This window comes from Nyctereutes procyonoides, unplaced genomic scaffold (assembly GCF_905146905.1).
Source record: "Nyctereutes procyonoides isolate TBG_1078 unplaced genomic scaffold, NYPRO_anot_genome, whole genome shotgun sequence".
NCBI lineage: Eukaryota > Metazoa > Chordata > Mammalia > Carnivora > Canidae > Nyctereutes > Nyctereutes procyonoides.
In genome coordinates this window covers 13,615,030-13,637,347 of record NW_026575024.1, presented here as the reverse complement: position 1 = coordinate 13,637,347, position 22,318 = coordinate 13,615,030, and the positions used below count along the sequence as shown (strand labels likewise).

Sequence of the window (22,318 nt, the reverse complement as noted above, 5' to 3'; positions counted from 1 at the left end):
GGACCAGCGTATGCAAAGGCCCTGAGGTGGGAAGTAGTGTGAAGGCCATAGTGACTGTAATGAATGAGTGAAAGCAAAAGGGTGACTGCGATAAATGAATCTGGAGAGGAAGGTGTGGGCCAGACATGGGTCACGGACATCAGAGTGGATCACGGACATCAGAATTTATTCTAAGTGCTGTGGACAACCGTAGGGCCAAGGACCATAAAATAGGAAAAGCTGCATGATCTAGTTTATGTTTTAAAAGGACTCTGGCTGCTGAGTGGAGAATGGGCATTAGGAGGGGAAGAGTGGAGGCTGGGAGACCAATAAAGAGATTATTGCAGTTGTCCAAGCAAGAGGAAAAAGGTGGGTTGGATCAAAGTGGTAGGATGTGGGCTTCAGGATGGCGGTAAAGCCAAAAGGGTTCCTATGAGTTGGATGGGGGCATGAGGGAGAGAGAGGAGTAGAGGGAGGCTTGGCCTGACCAGGGTGACAGTGCCGTTCTCTGAGATGGGCAGATATGGGAATACAGTTGGGAAACCCACCCTCCTGTCGTGGGCACATGGGGTTTAAGGTATCTGTGACACCCCATAGGAGATACCAGATCAACGGGTAGATACATGAATTTGAAGTCCCACACAGTAAACATGCGAGACACATAGTGCGCACTTTATCCATGTGGGTTGAACCCGAGCCTCCAAGCCAGGCATTTTGCTGGGCTGAGGGGGTTTTAAGGCAATATCTCCAGTCTTGCCCCCTCTGTGGTCCTCACTGGCCCCCAAGTGGAAGTCACAACTCTTGGCAAAGGATTTAATTACCAGCTGGAGCTACTCAGGGAAGCCAGTTTGGTGTTATTCCCTAAATTTTTTCAAAAATGCCCCCAGTGCCAGAAGCCCCCAAGGCACCTGGGCAGAATTGAAACCATGATTCATGATGGGCGAGTTAAGACTCACACAAGTGAAAACAGTTTGCTTGCTTTTGCAAGCCATTGTCAGAATCCAGGGGGCAGCTTCCCGGGGCTCCCCAGGGAGACACTGGGATTTGGGAGACGGGCTTGGCCTGCCTGAGGCCAGCGAGACCAGCTCCTGCATGAAGGGTGGGGTTTAGGGGTCAAAGTCAGAGGACCCCCCCTTCTGCTCTGAGCCCGCAGTGCCATCTATAAATAAGGGAGTTAGCTCTTGCATGCAGCAGTGTTTGGGGGGCAACTTAGCGTTTGCCAGGCCCTCCCCTAAGTGCTGCAGATTCAGTGGCAAACAATATGCAGCAAGATCCCCACCCTCGGGACGCCTGGGTGGCTCAGTGGTTGAGCATCTGCCTTCGGCTCAGGGCTTGGTCCCAGAGTCCCAGGATCGAGTCCCACATCGGGCTCCCTGCAGGGAGCCTGCTTCTCTCTCTGCCTGTGTCTCTGTGTCTCTCATGAATAAATAAATAAAATCTTAAAAAAAAAAAAGATCCCCGCCCTCATAGCACTGACCTTCCAGCCAGAGAAGCAGAAAATGAACAACTAAATATATAATGTCACATAAAGTGCCCTGAATGGTCACAGGCCAGAGGCTATTTCACTTGGTCCAGCCAGGTAAGGCTTCTGTCACAGCTGAGCAGATGCCCAGGTGAGGGGGGTGGTGCGTGTGGATATCCAGGCAGCGAGCGTGCCACACAGAGAGGACAGAGGGCTGGGGCCCTGAGGCTTGATACAAGTCGGCAGGTTCCTGAAACGGGTCCGGAGCAGGAGCCAGGGACGGGGGTGGGCAGCGGGAGTGGGAGGTGGGTGCAGATCACGTGGGGCCCTGGGCCATCCTAGGGCTTTGGATGATATTCTCAGAGTGACAGTAAACCATTGGGGGTTTTAAGCAGGAGAGCACCATCGTCTGACTTGGGGTTCAGAGGCTCCCTCCCGCTGCCTGGGGAACAGACCAAAGTGGGCATGGGGGGGAAGCAGGCATCTGAGTGGGGTCAAGTCAGGTACCCAGGCCCCCCTGTGAGAGCACTCAAAGGCAGGAATCTTGAGGTACAGGGACGGGTCAGAGACAGGGTAGGTGCCAAGTTCATCTGTACCCCCAGGCTTTCCTGGACGTCTGTCCCAAGTTTAGGGCCAGCACCTTCTAATCCGTTCCACCTGCCAAAGGCCTGTTGGAGTCCTGGCTCCCCCCAGTGCCTGGCTGTGCGCCCGGGGCAGCTGTCTCTCTCTCTCTCCTGTGGCCTCAGTTCCCTCATCTGCTCAGAAGGTAAAAGAAAAGCCCCGACCTTCCAGGGTTGTAATGATGACGGCAGATGAAAGCTGCCCGCACGGAGCCGATGACTGGGCCTCTCCGTCCAGGGGGGTGCCGTGCATGCCATGGGGTTGTGCAGGGGGGCTTCGTGGTCCGAGGGCAAATTCTTTCTTTTAAATCATTAGACATTTATTTTACCATGAGCTAGAAGAAGACAACCAGCTTGCCCAACTCCTGATTCTACAATGAATCTCAGAAACAATGCCCACGACACAGAGATAAGGCAAAGATGATGACTCCCGTTGCTGGAGTTTGGGCAAAAATACCTGCAACTGGCTCCCTGGCTCCGGGCCACCTCGGCCTGGTACAGAAGCTGCTTGTTGTGCAGTACAAGCTGGCCAGGACCCCTCGCCCAAAATGTTGGCTGGGTTGCAGGACGGGATGCGGGCTCGATTGAAACTCAGGTGCTTAGGGCTCCAGAGCTGTGGAAACTGTCCTCGGGGCTCACTGAGCTGCGCTCACCCTGAAGGCCCTTTCATGGGGAGCCTCCCGAGCTGCCACTTGAGCGGGCTCCAGGAGTCCCGGCCAAAGCTGGTGCGGGACCAAGCCCTGCGGCCTCCATCCCAGCTGAGCGGAGGCCCTGGGGAGCCCAGGCCTCTTGGCTTTGACTTCCAGGCTCAGGCCGCAGGGGAGGAGATGCCAGTCAGCATGGCCCCAGGGTGAAGAGAGCGTGGCACAGCCCCATTAGAGACAGCACTGTCCCCATTTTTCCTAGTCTTCCCTCTTTCCCCTGCTTCTACCTTAGCTTGGGTTCTCTCTCTCTCTCTCTCTCTCTCTCTCTCTCTCTCTCTCTCGCTCTCCCTCTCTCTCCCTCTCTCTCCCTCCCCACCCCCAGAACCTCGTTTATCTGTTCTTTCCTTCCTTCCATTCTTCATTCTTTTATCCATCCTTTGATCCCCCTCCTTCCCTCCATCCACCTCTATTTCCAGCCCATCATTATCTTCTACCCAGCCTTTTTTCCATCCATCCATCCACCCATCCATCCATCCATTTTTCTCCCCCCATACTCATCCATCCAACTATCCACTCATCCATCTTCCCATCCATGTATTTTCTATCTCCCTTCTTCCATGTATTCCCTAGCTTCCTTCCACCTGGCCTCCTTCCCTTCCTTTCTTCCCGCCATCTTGTAGTCCTCCCATTAACACCTGCTCCCCATCTTTTATGGACCAGGGGCTCTGGTCACAGAAATGAGCCAGGTGTGGCCCCTGTCCCTGAGGAGCCCACCTCCTGGTAAGGGACATACATGTAACACGCCATCACAGGACAGGTGTAGGACTGCTCTGATGGACATTCCCAAGGGGGCTCAGCAGAAGCCCAAAGGAGGAAGTGATTAAGTAGACTTCTGGTTGGGATGAGGGAAACGGGAAGCATCAAAGAGGAGATACTTGGGTATTAAAGAAAGAGTAAGGATTTGCTGGGGGGTTGGGGAGGAAATACAGGAGAGAGACAGGTGGGAGAAGAGTATTCCCAGGTCAGGGAATAGCAGGTGCAAAGGTAAAGAGGCAAGAGATGGATTGGTATCTTTGGAGAACATACAACGCAGCAGAAGTTAATACTCCTGCAGACACATCATTTTTATTAACTTGTTTCACCTTCTTAGATGAAAATGCATATCAGAGGTACCAGCCAGGCACCTCAGCAACTTAGAGACAAATCCCAGTTTGCAGAATTTATGGCTGAAGAGTGATTGCTCAGGTCATGCTCCATCTATTAAGGGCACATGAACCCCTGAACATGAATGCAGCATATGTGTATGTGTGCAAGTCTACGTCTTTAGAGAGGCTGGTGGGAGGATCTCATTACCCTAAGGTTAGGATTTGTCCCAAAATTCAGCCTTGTAGCTTTGGGAGATGGAACAGTTTGGTCTCTTTTTCTGTCCCCCTGTAAACCCAGTAAAACCAAGAGATGGCTAAACAAAGTATACTTGGAGCTGAATTAGAACCCAGCTCCTTTGTGAAAAGGAATTTTGGAGTGAGTAGGAGCCCTCAGAGCTCTCTGCCCAGGGCCAGACACCCTCCAGGTATAGGCTGGAAGGCGGGGAGCACGGGTCACCCTGGGGGCTGGTTCGATATGTTGCTAGTGGCAGGAAGAAAGCAAAGCCCTGAGAGACCCCCGGCTGCCACGCTCATCCACAATGAGGGACATTCGTACCCACGGGGGGCATCCGAGGCTGCGGAGGCCCCGGCATTTATGCAGCAGCCAGTCTGCACCCGTCCAAAGGCTGGATGACTGCGGGAACTGCCTGCGGGAAGAGAGAGAGCTCTTTCCCCCGTCCACCCCAGGATGAATGCGGTAGTGGGGAGGCAAGGTTGGCAGAGAACCATGACATTCACGGCAGAGAAAACAGCCGACGAACAAGGCAGCGGCGGCGTAGGCACCGGCGTTGAAGTCAGACGGGCTTTGGTCTGAACCCCACTGTGCCGCTCGCTGGATGATCTTAGACACGGTGACTTCAACTTCCTGGGCCTCCGTTTCCTCTTCTGTAAAACAAGGATGAGAACATATCTTGTAGATTGTTGTAAGCCCAGAGACGGAGGGCATGAAGCCGTGACCCTGGTGCCCTCACCTCCGCTGTACGAGGATTACCTGCGCGGGCACCCAGGGTGCCTGGCACGGGGTAGGCACTCAACAAGCCCAGCTAAGATTGTGTAACTAGGCCTGCAACCGTTTGTCCCATGATCCAGAGCAGTGAAAGGTCTCCATCAAGCCTTAGAAACCAGGAGGCACCCCAGGTGGCTCAGTGGTTGAGCATCTGCCTTCAGCCCAGGTTGTGATCCCAGGGTCCTGGGATCGAGTCCTGCATCAGGGTCCCCGCAGGGAGCCTACTTCTCCCTCTGCCTATGTCTCTCGCCTCTCTCTCTCTCTCTCTCCATGAATAAATAAATAAATAAATAAATAAATAAATAAATAAATAAATAAATAAATTTTTTTAAAAAAAAGAAACCTCCTGAGATGTGGAAGTCCCTGGGAGCAAGTCCAGATCCAGACTTGGGAACGGACCCACTGGGTGGTTGTTATTGGACCCCCGAGACTCTACCTTCAGGGCGCATCGGGGCCCCCTTGGCTTCAAGGGCCACTGGGCTCTCCTTCGTTGGCAAGTGAAGGAGGAAATGTTGGCAGCCAAAGCAGCCAGCTTGACAGGAAGCACAAAGCAATTCTACTAAGTGCCTACCCAACCCAAACACCTGGCACAGAGGTTGCATTCTATAGATACTTTTTGAAATGACGTTGATGGGTACAGAAAGCCAAAGGATGAGCTGCAAACTTCCCCCCGTCCACTGGGCCTTTATTAGAGGCAATATGAGGCAATGATTGAGAGCAACATTCTGGAGCAGATGGCCTAGGTTCATAGTCATAGCCCAGCTCTGCACTTACAGGCTGTGTGACCTCAGGTGAGTTACTTAATCTCTCTGTGCCTCTGTCCTCATCTGCAAAATGGGAATAATAATAATACCTGCCTCATAAGATTACTTTGAGAATTAAGTGAATTGATATATATAAAGCACTTAGGACATAATAGCACAATATCACTGATGGCTATTAGTATTATTTTATTATAATAATGTTCATTATCATCATGTGCATGTAGAGTCCTCACCTGCAAAGATACCAGAAATTTGTGCACAACTATGTGCAGCCAATCATATATATTTCCCCTCATTTTACAGATGACGAAACTAAAATTTAGGATGAGAGATTTGCCCAAGCTCACAGCAGCTATAAGTATTAAGCCCCGGGATCCCTGGGTGGCGCAGTGGTTTAGCGCCTGCCTTTGGCCCAGGGCGCGATCCTGGAGACCCGGGATCGAATCCCACGTCGGGCTCCTGGTGCATGGAGCCTGCTTCTCCCTCTGCCTGTGTCTCTGCCTCTCTCTCTCTCTGTGTGTGTGACTATCATAAATAAATAAAAATTTTTAAAAAAGTATTAAGCCCCATTCAAACCAGAATTTGCTGGACTCCAAGACCTATACTCTTAAAAAATGCAAATCCTGTTGTTTTAAAACAATAATTCAGTATTTCTGTTTCAAGACACTGTAACTTTGGTTAAAAATAAATTTGAAAATCTCGACCTTGTTGAATGGCTCAGATTTCACAGGTGGTGTCATTAGGAGTGTTTCCAGATTCCATCAAGAGGGCTCTCGGTTTGGACAAGAGAGAGACAAGGAATGGAGGCCATCAAAAGCCAGGCGGGTGCAGTGTGTGGGAGAGGGCTGGTGTTGTCACCGTTTCTTCTCCAAGAGCAGGCACTGTCTGGGTTTGCAACCTCGTCATCCTTGTCAGTGTGGTTTAATAGACAGGAGGGCAGGGATCCCTGGGTGGCACAGCGGTTTGGCGCCTGCCTTTGGCCCAGGGCGCGATCCTGGAGACCCGGGATCGAATCCCACGTCAGGCTCCCGATGCATGGAGCCTGCTTCTCCCTCTGCCTATGTCTCTGCCTCTCTCTCTAGCTGTGTCTCTATGAATAAATAAACTTAAAAGAAAAAAGAAAAGAATCTTTAAAAAAAAAAAAAAATATGGAAGCCGATGGGCCAGAGCAGGTCCCGTCCAGTAGATTTTTCTACAACGCTCTAAATGTTCTATTCTGACCACTTACAGCAGCCACTGCCACATGTGGCTGTGAAGCACCCGAAATATGTCTACTGCAACTAGGCCTTGAATGTTTAGTGTATTTAATTTTAACTAATTTTGAGGTAAATAGCAGCCTGTGGCTGGTGGCCATCATACTGGACAGAACAGAATATTCACCTCATCGTAGAAAGTGCTATCGATGCAACTCTGGAGTCCTAAATTTGTAAGACGTGACCTTTGTTTTCAGTGATGATGATAATGATGATGACAAAAATCGTAATCCTCGCTGACATTTACTGAGCACTTCTGTACCAGACCCTGTTCTGAAGAGTTTATGTGTATTCACTTGTATAGTCTTCATCATCGTTACCCCGTTGTCTTAGTCTGCTCGGGCTACCACCACCAAACACCACAGACTGAATGGTCTAAACAACAGAAATGAGTTTTCTCACAGTTTTGGAGGCTAGAAGCCCCCAACCGAGGTGAACATCCTGTACTCTCATGGCCTCTCCTCAGTGTGAACGTGCAGACGGAGAAGTGCGCTCTCTGGTGTCCCTTCCTATAGGGCCGCTAATCCTACTTGATCAGGGCCCCACCCTTGTGACCTCATTGAACATGAATATTTCCTTCCCTAGAGGCCCCATCTCCAAATGCAGCCACCCTGGTGATTCTAGGCTCTGACAGATGCATTGTGGGAGGTGGGGGGGGCCACCGACGTTCAGTCCATACACCCACTTTACAAGTGAGGAAACTGAGGCACAGAGAGGTTAAGTGAACAGCCCAAAGTCACACAGTTGGCAGTGGCAGTGTTCAGACCCAGGCCCTGGCCCTGGAGTCCGAGCGCTCACCCACTGTGCTCTGCTGCCTCTCCCAGGGAGAGCGATTGCCATCTGGCATGGGAAAGAAGATTCCCCACGGAAAATCTAGACTCAGATGGGTGTTGTAGACGATGGGTTCACAGGGAAAGAGAGAGCAGAGAGGGTTGGAGTGGCCAGGACATGTGGAGAAACACGAGCAAGGTCTGGCAGCAAGCGGAGAAGGAATTCCCGGCATAAATGTGGAAGACGGAGACAAGAGCTCTTCTGTGAGTTAGCACATCACCTTCACGTTGTCTACACAAAACAAAAGTCACACAGATAACAACAACGGAAACGTCATGAACTGTGACCGCATCCTCACTCCCCACCCTGGAGGTGAGCAGAGAAACAGACAGAAGATCTGAATGCATTTCTAGAAAGAAGGACGCAGGCCAAGGCAGGAGCTGAGTGGGGGGGCCAGATGGGAATAACAAACACAGTCACAGCCCCGGCTGACAGGTACCGCACTCATTCATTCAGGCCTTACACTGCCCAGACATACTCTTACATACCCCATTTCCAGATGGGAACACTGAGGCACCACGAAGTTAACTTGCCCAGCACGGACACGTACCGAGCTCCTGGGCCGGGCCTCACCCGTGCATTTCCTCACCGAAATCTCACAACCACACTGCCAGGGAGGGCTCTTTGAATCTCTCTTTCACACAGGAGGACACGGAGGCCCAGATCGATCACTGAGGAAGAGCAGCAAGGAGATTTCGTCCCAGGCCAAGCCGACTCCTGCGCTTCCCAGGAAACAGGTTGTGCAATGACCCGAGGGGGCAAGGAAGGCAAGGAAGGTGGAAGATCAGCAGAGTGCAGGGGAGAAGCGAGTCCTCAGCAAGAAACAAGATTGACAAAAACAAAACAAAAACAAAAACAAGACCGACCTGAAGGTCTCTGTGCCTCAGAGACCCCTCACCCAGAGTCAGGAGCAGCTGCGCGGACCTGAGGGGGAGCCTTGGGAAGGATCCCCCCAAGTGGCTGCAACCCAGGCAGGCCTGACTGCTCACGTCTGATTTAGGGTTCTGCGGGACCTGTCGCGGAGAATAATATTTCACCGTGTCAGCACCCAGCTGCTCTCGCAGGCATCCTGCCCAACCAGCCATTAATGCGGCGCAGCCCACGGCCCCTTTGGTGCTCTTCAGATAAGCTCAGCATTTAGACAACACGAGAAAGACGGCCTGAGTCCCCCTCCTGGGGAGCAGGCAGGCCCCTCTCTGGCTGGTCTAGAGGCAGCAGTAAGCAATCTCCCTTAAACATAGCCCTGCCTCGAAAGAGAAGGGGTGGCCGGGGAGTCCACGTGGCCTGTGACGAGAGTCATTTTTCTAAAGCAGATTTGTCAAAGATTCCCTCCCTGCATTCATGTCTCCAGGCAGCCAAGGACAAAAAGTAATGGGATCCGACCTCAGCCGGGCAGGGAGACCCCTGCTGTCACCGGCTGAATCAGAATTGTGATCAGAGTTGTGATAAGCGTTGGTCACTGAGCTTGCTGTTCAGAACGACGATGGAAACGCTGAGGATCAAAGCCTGCGGGATGCAAGCAAAGAATGATCTGGCCTTAAAATGCATTTTTATTAAAAAAAAAAAAAGGAATATTGAAAAGACCACAAAGGAAGGTAAGATTTTGGCAAGCAGGAACAAGAGAAAAGAGAGAGGGGCACCTGGGTGTCTCAGTCGGTTAAGTGTCTCCCCTCAGCTCTGGTCATGATCCCAAGGTCCTGGGCTGGAACTCTGTGTCGAGCTCCCTGCTCAGCGGGGAGTCTGCTTCTCCGTCTCCCTCTCCCTCTACCCCTCCACCCTGCTTGTGCTTCTCTCTCTTTCTCAAGTAAATTTTTTTTAAGAAGAAAAAAGAAAGAGGGAAGAAATAGAAATGATAAACAACATCCAGAATGAAAAGATGGACATTACTATAGTTCAGGGGAGATTCCTTTTTTTTTTTATTATGAGGATACTATACGCTATTATACCAATGAACTTGAAACCTAGATGAAGTTGACACTTTGCAGGAAGACGTAAATTGCCGAAATTAACCCACAGGGAAATTTAAAAATAAATAAATCCATGACTGTGAGAAATTGAAATGGTAGTTAAGAATGTAGTCTCAAAAGAGGCACCAGGTCCACCAAATATTAGAGGAAAGGATAAACCCCATTTTATACAAACTACAAAGCAAAGAAAAAGATGAGGCGCTCTCCCCCACATTTTATGAGATGAGCATCACCCTGAATTAAATCTGGACTGCAAGCACATAATAAACGGACAAATCTGTCATTGCTGCTGGAAGGGGGACACTCCTACAGTCCCACAGTTACTCCCACCTGTGCCCTGTGACTCTTCACCTGAGTTCCACCTGGGCCCCGTCTGGGCTTCAGTTTCAGATCGCTGGTGAATGAGGGATCTGGACTATAACTGGTACCATGTATCAGGCTGCCATGTGCCTTGTAACACACCTGCAAATGATATACTAACCATGTTTTGCAATTTTTCAAAAAGGAATTGGAGACTTTGCTCTGTCGCCTGAGAGAGCCCCAAAGCAATGACACTCTGGGAGAATAAGCACACCCAGCACCCAGATCTTGGGTTCTAATACCATTTTCCAAGAAAAGGAACCAGGGCTCCTTGGAGAAGTGGTCGATTCTAGGACTGGGACAGGAAATTACATCTAATAAATGTGGAGCATCTTACGGTGCCAGAAAATACAGAAGGGCTCAAAACACCCTACAATGATGGAGAATGTCAGAGGGACACAGGAGCTCCCTGAAAGAGTTCCCAGTGGCCAAAGCTGGAATGCTTTGAGTACTAGAGCAAGTAACATACTATTGGATTCTAAGTATTAAAAAATGTCCATGAGTCCATAATGACACAGATAATGATTAAACACATAAGTAAGGGATCCCTGGGTGGCGCAGCGGTTTGGCGCCTGCCTTTGGCCCAGGGCGCGATCCTGGAGACCCGGGATCGAATCCCACGTCGGGCTCCTGGTGCATGGAGCCTGCTTCTCCCTCTGCCTGTGTCTCTGCCTCTCTCTCTCTCTCTCTCTGTATGACTATCGTAAATAAATAAATAAAAAAAATTAAAAAAAAAAAAAACACATAAGTAAATAGAGAATAGGAAAATCTCCCATGCAGAAAATTCTGAATCATTTATTTTTTTTAAGATTTTATTTATTTGAGAGAGGGAGAGAGAGCACATGAGTAGGGGGAGGGACAGAGAGAGATGGAGAGAGAGAATCTCAAGCAGACTCCCCACTGAGCATGGAGCCGGATGTGGAGCTCAATCTCATGACCCTGAAATCATGACCTGAGCCGAAACCAAGAGTCAGACGCTTAACCCACTGAGCCACCCACGTACCCCCTGAATCATTTATTTAGAGACTCCACCCTAACTATGAGCTTTGCATCGTGACTTCCTTTCAAAGAGTACAGTATAGGGGCACCTGGGTGGCTCAGTGGTTGAGCATCTGCCTTTGGCTCAGGGCATGACCCCGGGGTCCTGGGATCGAGTCCCACATCAGGCTCCTCCCAGGACCCTGCTTCTCTCTCTGCCTATGTCTCTGCCTCTCTCTCTCTGTGTCTCTCAGGAATAAACAAATAAGATCTTTTGAAAAAAAAAAAAGCACAGTACGGAAAGGAGAGGAAAGTAACTTCACAGTGGACCACCTGACGGAAACTACCTGAGCCAAGTGACCAATGTCACCAGGAGCATGTTAAGTGGTAAGTGGTGTTGACATGATGCAGTGAGAAGGGCACGTTCCCTCTGCAGTCCTGCTCACCAAAACCCATAACCCCAGTCTAACCATGAGAGAAACAACAGGCCAGTCCCCGTTGAGAGACCTTCTGCGAAACACCTGCCTGGTACCCCCTTTAAACTGTTAGCAACACCAGGGAAAGTCAAAGAAACTATCAAGGCCCAGAGGAACCTAAAGAGAGAAGATGACAGGATGTAGTGTGATGCTCTGGAAGGGATTCCAGAAGAGAAAAAGGACATTCGTAAGAAGACTAAGGAATGCTGAGTGAAGAATTGACACCAGTTGGGCCGTTCTCTCTGGAGGAGGCCGGGAGGCAGCAGCCATGGTGCCCAGTCGGAACGGCATGATCCTGAAGCCCAGTTTCCACAAGGACGGACAGCAGCAGGTGGCCAAGGGTTCAACCAGCAGCTGTGGAATATCCACAGAGGCAGAGCCCAGCAAGCCAAGGCTCACTGCGTCAACCCACACCCTGTGTAGGGATCCATCCAGCCCATCGTGGGGTTCCCCACAGTGGGACATCACACCAGGGTGCCAGCTGGCAGGGGCGTCAGCTTGGAAGAGTTCTGTGTGACTGGCACCCACAAGAAGGTGGTGCAGACTGTTGAGATCTCAGGGGCCCCAGAAGGCCAAACTAGTCCGCATGGTCCCTGCAGGCCAGCGTGCAGCAGCTGAAGGAGTATTGCTCCCAGCTCATCCTCTTCCGCTAGGAAGCCCTCAGCCCCCGAGAAGGGACACAGCTCTGCCAAAGAACTCACATCGGCCACCAGCTGGCAGGCCCAGTCATGTGCATACGGAATGTCTGCAAGGAGAGAGCCAGAGTCCTTATGGAGAACTGAAAGGTGTCCGCCCGTCTTCACATGGCCCGTGTCAATGCCTGGATCTTCAACATTCGGGCAGAGACAGCCAAGGAAGCTGCAGATATTGAAAAGAAAAAGTAAAATGCCACTGACAACATGTGATTTAAAAAAAAAATAATTTGGGCAGCCTGGGTGGCTCAGCGGTTTAGCACCACCTTTAGCCCAGGGTGTGATCCTGGAGACCCAGGATCAAGTCCCACGTCGGGCTCCCTGCATGGAGCCTGCTTCTCCCTCTCCCTGTGTCTCTGCTTCTCTCTCTCTCCCTCTGTGTCTCTCATTAATAAATAAATAAAATCTAAAAATAAAATAAAAATAAATAAAATTTTAAAAATTAAAAAAAGAATTGACACCAGTTAATAACGATATAGTAATATTTATTAGTTGTGGCAAGTGCGCTGTACAAATATACGATGTTGGGCCACCTGGGTGAGTCAGTCACTTAAGTGTCTGACTTTTGTTTTCAGCTCAGGTCATGATTTCAGGGTCCTGAGATCGAGTCCTACATCGGACTCCACACTCAGCACAGAGTCTGCTTGTCCCTCTCCCTCTGCTCCTCCTCCCTCTCTCTTTCATAAATAAATAAAATCTTTAATATATATACATATAAGATGTTAACAATAAGGGAAACTGGGATATATGGGAACTCTCTATACCATATTTGCAACTTTGCTGTAAATCTAAAATTATTCTAAAACTAAAAGTTTTGATGTTAGGTAAGCCAGCCAGGGATCACGCACCTAGAAAATGGCAGAGCTGGGACTGGAGCCCAGGGAGGGGCGTTTGAACGCCAACCCCAACATCCAGGAGATGTGAACCCTACCGTCTCCACCAGTTCTCTCCTGCCCCCACTCCCTGAGATGCATGAGCATGAGGCCTCCTGACACGGTGCTGGGGGTTTGACCAAGGAATGTGGTTTTCTGCTTCTCTTCTCAGTGGCCTCATCTGCAGAGTTGGCCATCCGTGAGCCTCTCTTGATGGTGAACTCAGCTCGATTTGACCATTACTGGACCAAGCACAGAGTTCAGGCCTGTAGAATTCAAAATCGTAATAACAGCAATAATGATGCCAAATGTGCAGATGGCATTCTCTACGCTTTTCCAAGTGTCCTACCTGTACAGACTCATTTAATCCCTGCACTACCCCGGTGCAGTAAGTGGTATCTCATAGCTCAGCTGCAGATAGGAAGTGAGGATCAAAAGATTCAGTACCTTGTCCAAGATCATTCAGTTAATAAATAGCAGAGCCAGAGTTTGAACCTAGGGTCCAGAGACCATGCTATTAACTGCTGTACTCTCTGACCTTGCAAAAAATCAGTAAACAATGAGTGCTACCCTTAGAGTTCCCCAATTTATTGAATAAAAGAAGACATTGGCCATTATATCAGGCCTAGGTTAATCCCAGACACCCTATAAAGTGGGAAAACAGAGACAAGTTATTTGTCCTGATGTGATGTGGAGTTGGGGCAGCTTTTAAAAAGGAGATTATATCAACAGAGCCTCTTCAGGCTTTGGCACATGGCAAGAGAAGGAAAAGTCATTCGAAAACAGAAGGAAGAGCAAGTGCAGAGGCCCTGCGGCAGGAACGTATGGGTTGTTGAAGGAATAGCAGGAGGCTGCTATGTCTGCAAGTGCAGTGAGGGATGGGTGGGAGATGGGGACAGGGTGCAGACACACAGGGCCTGAGTCTTTGTGAGGACTGTGCTTCTACTCGAAGGGAGGCAGGAGCCACTGTGGGGTTTTGAGCAGAGAGGGACAGGATCTGACTTAGCTGTTAACAGGACTCCTATGACTGCTGGATGTGGACTAAGCTGGCAGTATGGGGCATAGAAAGGGTAGAAGCAGGGAGAGTGAGAAGATGACCACAAGAGTCTGAGTCGGGGATCCGCAAACTTCGTCTGCAAAGAGCCAGGTAGTAGCTATTTTAGGCAGGCCACGCTGTCTCTGTCTTGACTACTCAGTTCTCTCGTCATAGGACGAAAGCAGCCATAGACAGTAGTAAATGAATGAAGTTGGCAGTGCTGCAGTAAAGCTTTATTCACACAGATAGGTGGTGGGCTACATTTGGCCCCCGGGTTATAGTTTGCTGAGCCCCAATCTCGGGGGGAGATAACGAGGGCTTGGACCGTGTGGGAGTAGTAGTAGAGGAGGTGGGAGTAGTCAGATTGTGGACACGTATTGAATATATGTTGACTTATTGTAGACATACATTGACGGGAGAGCCAGAAGGATTTGCTGATGGGTTGGTTGAGGAGTGTGAGGGGAAGCAAGGAGGCAGGGATTACTCCAGGACACGTGCCAGGCCCCGCCCAGTGTTGGGGGCACAGTACATGACCAGTATGTCTGTGTATTGAATTAGTACCTCATCTCTCCCAGTGACATGCTAAGTACCTGCAAGGCAAGGGTCACTTTTCATCCTTGAAACCCCACACACACCCACGGCTCTTGATCTATGCATTGTCTGATGTGGTTCTGGGCCTATAGTAAGTGTTTTTCACGAATAGTCCTTGGATGGACCATGCTTGTGAGCCCGGACTACGAAGGCGGCCAGCCGCGTGGCCTCCTTCTTGCCCTCACTGTGTAGCCTCGGGCACCGTATCCATTTGCCAGGGCTACCATAACAACGTACACAGACTGGGGAGGCCTAAACAACAGGAACAACGTGTCTCGATTCTTGAGACCAGAAGTCCAAGATCAAGGTGCCGTAAGGGTTGGTTCCTTCTGAGGGCTGTCGGGGAGAGTCTGTGCCATGCCTCTCTGTCCTCGTGGTCCCATGGCATTCTCCCTGGGTGTGTCTGTCTCTGCAGCCTCATTTCTTTTTTATAAGGACACCGCCATATTGGATTAGAGCCACCACCCTAATGACCTCACCACAACTAGATCATCTGCAAAGAGCCTATTTCCTAATAAGGTTCGTTCACAGGTCCTGGGGGTCAGGGTTTCAACAGCTTTTGAGGAATCACAATTCAGCCCATAAACAGGCACATTTCTGCACTTCTCCCCATTTCATCTTCTCCTCCATGAGACGGGATGTCAACAGTATCCTCCGTAATATATACAAAGTGCTGAGCACAGCCTCTGGCACGTTGGGAACCTAAGTGTCCTTCAGTGTTAGATCCTGTCTGTCTCCTTCCCATAAGACATTTTCTGTTTTCAAAGGCAATTCATATGTGCATTATCCTTATAAAAAGAGAGAGTGAAAGGAGAGAGAAGGAGGGAGTAAGCATTTCAGTGAGTTGAAGGCCTCCTTTGACCGCTAACCCAATCCCAGTGCCTCCCCAGGTGGAACTGCTGCTTCCGGTCAGATGCATAAGCTTCCAGATCTTTGTTTTCCATTTATGTATATATATATATATCCATATAAAATATCTTACTTTGTTTTTAATGGGTTTTTATAAATATGGTTGATCCTTAAACAACATGGTTTTTTTTTTTAAGATTTTATTTATTTATTCATGAGAGACACAAAGAGAGAGGCAGAGACACGGGCAGAGGGAGATGCAGGCTCCCTGCAGGGAACCCGATATGGGACCCCATCCCGGGTCCACAGGATCACACCCTGGACCGAAGGCAGCACTTAAACTGCTGAGCCACCAGGGCTGCCCCCAACATGGGTTTTTAAAAAGTAATATTTACTTATTTATTTGAGAGAGAAAGAGACTACACAGTGGGGAGCAGCAGAGGGGGAGGGAGAGAGAATCCAAGCAAATTCTGCACTGAGCATAGAGCCCACCGTGGGCCTTGATCCCACGACCTGGAGATCATGACCTGAGCCGAAACCAAGAGTTGAATGCTCAACTGACTGAGCCACCCAGGTGTCCCAACATGAGATTGAATTGTCTGGATCCAAATATATGCAGATTTTTTAATAAATACATCACAGCACTGTAAATGTATTTTCCTTATGGTGTTCTTAACAACACTGGCTTTTCTGTAGCTCACTTTATTCTAAGAATACAATATATAGGAGCACCTGGGTGGCTCAGTGGTCAAGCATCTGCCTTTGGCTCAGGTCATGATCCTGGGGTCCTGGGATCGAGTCCCACATCAGGGTCCCCACGGTGAGCCTGCTTCTCCCTCTGCCTATGTCTCTGCCTCTGTCTCTGTGTGTCTCTCATGAATAAATAAATAAAATCTTTTTTTAAATACAGTACATAATAAATATAACATATAAAATATGTAGTAATTGACTTTATATTAGCAGTAAGGCTTTCAATCAACAAGAGCTGTTAGTAGTTAAGTTTGGGGAGAGTCAAAAGATTTTTGACTGCATGGGAGTCAGTGCTCCTAACCCCTGTGCCGTTACTGGGTCAGCTGTATATATATGATGTTGATACTGGATGTATCATTCTCCAGTCCATTTTTTTCCCTCACACAATAGGATTTTTTGGAAATATTTCCATGTGCTAACATAAAAATCAACCTCTTTCTTCTGAACGACTGGGTAGGATTCCACTGAATGGACATACCACATTTCACTTAGTGATGATCCAGTTGAAGGAACCTTAGGTGTTTTCCTGTTTCTCACTAGGATGATGGACATCCTTGTGCAAGACAATGTGCGGGTATTTCTCTGGATTAGAAAGTGTAAATTCCTTGTGGCTGGGATTGCATCGGGGCCCAGGCCTCTCCCCCAGGTCAAGGCATAGGAACCCTTCCTCTGTCTTTACTAGCCGGTCCTGCTTAGACCCCCACCACCACCCCGTTCCGCTACCCAGGATAGTCACACTTGACCCAGAAGAGGCCAGAAGCACCCTAGGCCGTGAAAAGCCAGCTCCCCATCTTAGAGGCCAGCCCCCATGCAGGAGAATTGAGGGGAAGAGGATCTTCCTCCCCTAGAGATCACATCCTCAGTGTTGTCCCACTCCCCTCATTGCCAGCCCAGGCTCCACGGGTAACTGGATCCAGGTCAGCTGGTGGAGTATGAGGTAGCGTCTAGCTGAGCGTCATGGTATTTTATTAAGTCCGAAATGTGATCGCTACTGTTGTCACACTTTAGCACCCCCAACAATCCCCTTGCAAATGAGAAAACCAGAGCCTCCCACATACCTTTCCCCTGACATCAGGGAAAGCACAGGGAACCCTGCCCAGGGGCCTGAGCCCGTGTGACCCCCCAGAGCAGCTTTCCAGCTTGAGGCAAGGACTGGGGGGCACAGGGAGGTGTTTTTCCAATTTCAGGCAAAGCAGCAGGTTGGGGGAGAAGTCTGCTACTAATTTTGTTTTCTCTGTGCCTGGGTCTTCAAAGTTAGCATTGGCTTTTAAAGACAATTTTCATTAACATCTCAGGATTGCTGGCCCTACATAAGATTTCTTTGGCTCAGGGGGCTCCAACCTGCATGCCCAGGGGCCAAGGAATCAGATAATGTGAAGGGAAGAAAACCCAGAAGAGACTGTAGAGCCCTCTGGAAAGGGCTAAGGATGGTTGGGACAGAAGAAGAAGGCAAGCCCCATGCTGCCAGAACGTGTAAAGTCTCAGAGTAGCTGAAAATCTGGAAAGACAGAGAAAGAGAGTGAGGACAAGGAGGGAAAGAGGGAGAGAGAGAAAGAGAAGCCGCCAGAGTTTACATATTGGCTGTTGTTCCAAAAAAAATTCTGAAGCATAGTATGGGCTGAATAAGATACGTTTCCAGGCCAGCTTGCAAGCCCTTCCCTAACTGAGCTTATCAACACAGAAGTTATCAGCCTGGTTCCTTTACCCCTCGAGAGCAGGACTGTCTGCTAGAATTTTCTGTGATGATGGGAGTACATATTCCATCCAGTACAGTAGCCACTGGCTACATGTGGCTACTGAGGACTCGAAATGGACCTAAGGAACTAAATTTGTTATGCTGTTGAATTTAAAATAATTTAAATATAACTACCAATAACCACATGTGGCTAATGGCTACTGTATTAGCATGACTATAGGATCTTTCAGGTGTACCACTGTGCTCAAGTACCTTAGGAAAGGACAGCCCCTCTTGGGGAGGGGGACCAAGTATACCTGAGACCATCAGGCATTGATGAGAATCCCTGGTACATGGAAAGAAAGGAAATGCGGCATGAGGAACAGCAGAGGCGTAGCTATAAGCTAGCTCAAGGGTGGTCACTCAGCATCTCCAGTTTTTTCCCAACACTGTCCAAAGAGCTTCTCATTGGGTTCACCACTTAACATCCACCATGTTCTCCGCAGTCTACTCCACTTCCTCCCACTTGCCCACGCCGTAGAACATCCCCGCTGCCCTTCCCACCCAGGCCTGTCAGAGCACACTGCCGCCCCTGCCCAGGTGATGTCCCAGGCCAACAGATGTGCAAGGTCCCATGTGTCAGGACTCTGAGTCATGCTTTGCCTAGTACAGAGCTGTGGGCCAGAGCGTGCCAGGGACTCTGGAAGCAAACCTCACCTTCCGGCAAACCGCTTTTCAATCCGGAGCCCTTTCAGGAGACCAGAGGGACCGGTAACCACACCACCCCCTTCTCCCAGGTTCCAGCCTGGATCCCCACAGAGTAGTCTGGGCTGCCCCAGATGCCACTGTCCCCACCCCCACATCTCCATAATAACATGGTCACCCCACTCTGTCTTTTAAAAATTAATGAGGGAGGGAGCCTTAAAGATCTGCCTTTGGCTCAGGCCATGATCCTGGGATCTGGGATAGGACTCCTACATTGGGCTCCTTATGGGGAGCCTGCTTTTCCTTCTGCCTATGTTTCTGTGTCTCTCATAAATAAATAAATAAAACTTTTTTAAAAATAAAAAGCAACGAGGGAAGGGATTCCCATCCCCCGCACACACACAGAGCTCCTGTTCTCAGAGATTAATTCAAGGCTCTTCCTTCCTCAAAGCATTGAAAACACCATCTTCCCCGCCAGATTCTATCCTCCCATCAAGAGTCCAGAGATGTCACCACCAATTTTTTCTTAGAGGTCAAGCTCAGAGTTCCATGTTTTTCTCTTCTCCCTCGCAGTGTTTTCCAGGAGATACCTGCCTCCTGAAATTACCTGGCAGCCAACATGTGGACATTTATAAATCCTAACACAGCATAGAAACTAAATTCATGCCACACCTGCTGTGTTCCAGCCCCTGCACTAGACGCCCTTAGCACAGCACCTCTCTCCTCTTCAGTCAAGCCTCGCATTCCGCAGTCTCCCGTTTCCCAAACCCGCCTCTAAGGCTCCGGGTGGCTATGCCACTGGCTCAAGGTCACACAGCCACGTGATGGCCAGATTCCAGAGCCTGAGCCTCACCACACCGCAGGAGTAATCATCCTATCACCGGGGTGACTTTATGACAGAAGTAGAAGTGACAGATGTGTGTGTGTCATGTGTAGCTTCGTGGAGGCTGTCGTGTCACCTGGTTACAAAGTGACAGAAATCCAACTCCACTAGCTTCAACCGAAGAGCCCACGGAGCAGCCTGTGGTGGCTGTGACCAATTAGCACACACTCAGTGGCTTAAAACAACACAAATGTGTTCTCTTACTGTTCTGGAGGTCAGAAGTCCAGGATCGGTTTCACTGCACTGAAGACGTGGGCAAGTCCGGTTTCTTCTGGAGGCTCTGAGGGCAGGAATCTGGGCCTTTTTTGATGTCTAGTGGGCACCTGTATTTCTTGGCTTGTGGCATCTTCCTCCGTCTTCTGAGTACCCCAATCCCACCCCAATCCCCTTCTCCTCTGTCTTCAAATATCCCTCTGCCTCTTAGCCCTTGTAATTACACGTGGATAATCCAGAATAATCTCGCCATCTCAAAACCTTTAACTTAATCACGCCTTGCAAAGTCCCTTTTGCCATATAAGGACCCCCGGATTAGGGCATGGACAGTTGGGGGTTGGGGGGGCATTATTCAGCCTACCACAATCAGGGTGGCCTGGTTTCTGGTTTCAGTTGGGGCCGGATCCAGGGGATCAGAGAATGTGATCAGGGCCTCATTCCTGTCTCCAGCTCTCAGACCTGCTTTTCACCAGGCTTAATCCCACCATTTGGCAGCTGCAGTGAAAGAGAGACCCCTTCCCCAAGGTCTCAGCCGAATTCCCAGGGCCGGCTCTCACTGGCGCTGTTTAGACCACATGCTCATCTTTGATACAATCACTGAGGCCAGAAGGCTCCTGCATCTCTCTGATTGGATGAGCCCGGGTCATGTGCCCACCTTCATCATCCTCTCCCCTGGGTCTTAACTCACATGTGTTATGTGTTTCCCCAAGGAGAACTGAGAGATCTGTGAGTGGTGGAAAGCAGCATGTCATTGGAGTCTGTTGAATGGCAAGCCCTTGGGATGGTGCCCATCACATATACTCAATCAGTGATGAGCACAGATCATGGGACACAGAGGAGGGCTGGGGCAGGGGGGCCTCCAGAAGTGAATGCTTGAAGAATACTAGGTTCACTAGGTGCATGAAGGCAGGAGAGCATTCCAAGCAGAGGACATACCTTGCTTGATTAAGGCAAAGGCTTCCACCCTGTGGCCAGGGTGACCATATGTCCCCACATACTTAGGGGGCAGAGGGGGGTGGTCCTGTTTTGTGCTTGTCCCCCCAAAGTAATCTTAACACAGCCCCCTTTACTTGCAGAACTATCTCAGTTTGCATGCTAAATTATACGGTCACACCGCCCCCCACGCCTTTTACAGCCAACCTCATTTATAAGGGAACCAGAGGCAAAAGAAGGGATGAGAAGGTCACCTACCCTTGGGTGGCAAAGCTCAGACAAGAATTCAGGACTCCTAACTCCCAGGCCAGTGCTCACTTTGTGAAGCCAACTGCCAGAGACTATGTCAGATTAACCAGTCACACTCCTCCCTCTTTTTTCTCTTCTTGCCACCTTCTCTGTAGGACTGCGACCAGATCCACGTTGATGACGTCTCCTCTGATGACAATGGGCAAGATTTAAGGTAGGCATTTGGGGAGCCAAAATGCCCCCTTTTGATTGGTTATGGAGCTCGCCTTTCACCAGAAGCAGAGAGGAGGAGCAGGCTGGGTTCTCAGGACGGGTGTACCTGCCTGGGCCAGAACCCAAGGTCACAGCCCGGACCCCCCGCAATGCAGCCTACTACGCATCACCTCTCATCACAGAGGCTGAGATTTCCACAGATTCTCTGTGACTCTGCTTATGTTTATCTCTGTATGGTTTTTTTGGGTTTTTTTTTGTTTTGTTTTGTTTTGTTTTTTTGTCTGCTTAGCAAAGTACTGCATGTGTATTGTAAAAAGTTCTGATCTTGCCTCCCAGAATCACCACCACTAAGAGTTTGGCTCCCCTTCTTCAACGGTTTGATTGCTTCATTAGCCCACATATATTATTTAATATAAACGTTGATGCAGTCAATACTCAAAAAAATATTTCTTAACTGAGTAAGCGGTAGGTCTGTTTCTAGGGGAAAACACTCCTAGGACATGGATTCCAGAAATAAGGTACCCAACTGCTCCAAACGAGACAGCTTTCAGAGGAATGTGGCTGGAATGTTCCAAGCCTGCCCCTGAGAAAACCTTATAAAAATGGAACCATAGTTAATCTCTGCTTCTCCAAAATTATCCCAACCCAGTGCCTCTTGGCCCATCAAAAATATTATTAGACAAATGATGTTTTGCTTATGGGACCAGGAACTTCACTTAGTGTTTGTTTCCTAGGTGTATCTTCCATCTTGCTCCTAAAAGAGAAGTCAGAGCTTCTTTTCCTGGGCCCTGGAAGTCTTTTCAAAGCCCAGCACGAAAAGTGATAGGTACCTGCTTCATATTAATTAACCATTCTGAAAATCCCTCTCAGTCAGGACTGGCAAGGAGCAAGGCTTCAGTGCCAGCCAGGGCTTCTCTATTTATGGAGTAAATAAACCCCAGATCAAGGTTAATTGTGCCCTTTCCACAACGTCATAGCTGGGAACCACTCTTCCCTTCATGGCAATGAGCGACCAGGGTCCCATTTTTATAACGTCTCCCCTGGAACTGGCTGGTGTGGGACAGAGAGCAGAGCTCCTCTGAACGCTGTCTCATGCTGAGCTGTTGGGGACCTCATTTCCAGAACCCACAATCCAGGAACGTTTTTTCCCCCCCAGAAACGACAAATTCTCC

General features: G+C 49.5%; 1 protein-coding gene and 1 pseudogene across 2 annotated transcripts in view; both read left to right on the top strand.

The window, feature by feature from the left end:
- EYA2 (EYA transcriptional coactivator and phosphatase 2) overlaps positions 1 to 22,318 on the top strand; it is a 266,542-nt gene that overhangs the window by 220,100 nt on the left and 24,124 nt on the right. For both annotated transcript variants that reach the window (XM_055306442.1, XM_055306433.1), the window contains one exon: positions 21,089 to 21,147. In XM_055306442.1, coding sequence (XP_055162417.1) covers positions 21,089 to 21,147 — 59 coding nt within the window. The remainder of the gene's footprint in view (positions 1 to 21,088; positions 21,148 to 22,318) is intronic.
- LOC129497523 (60S ribosomal protein L13-like) lies at positions 11,754 to 12,369 on the top strand (annotated as a pseudogene).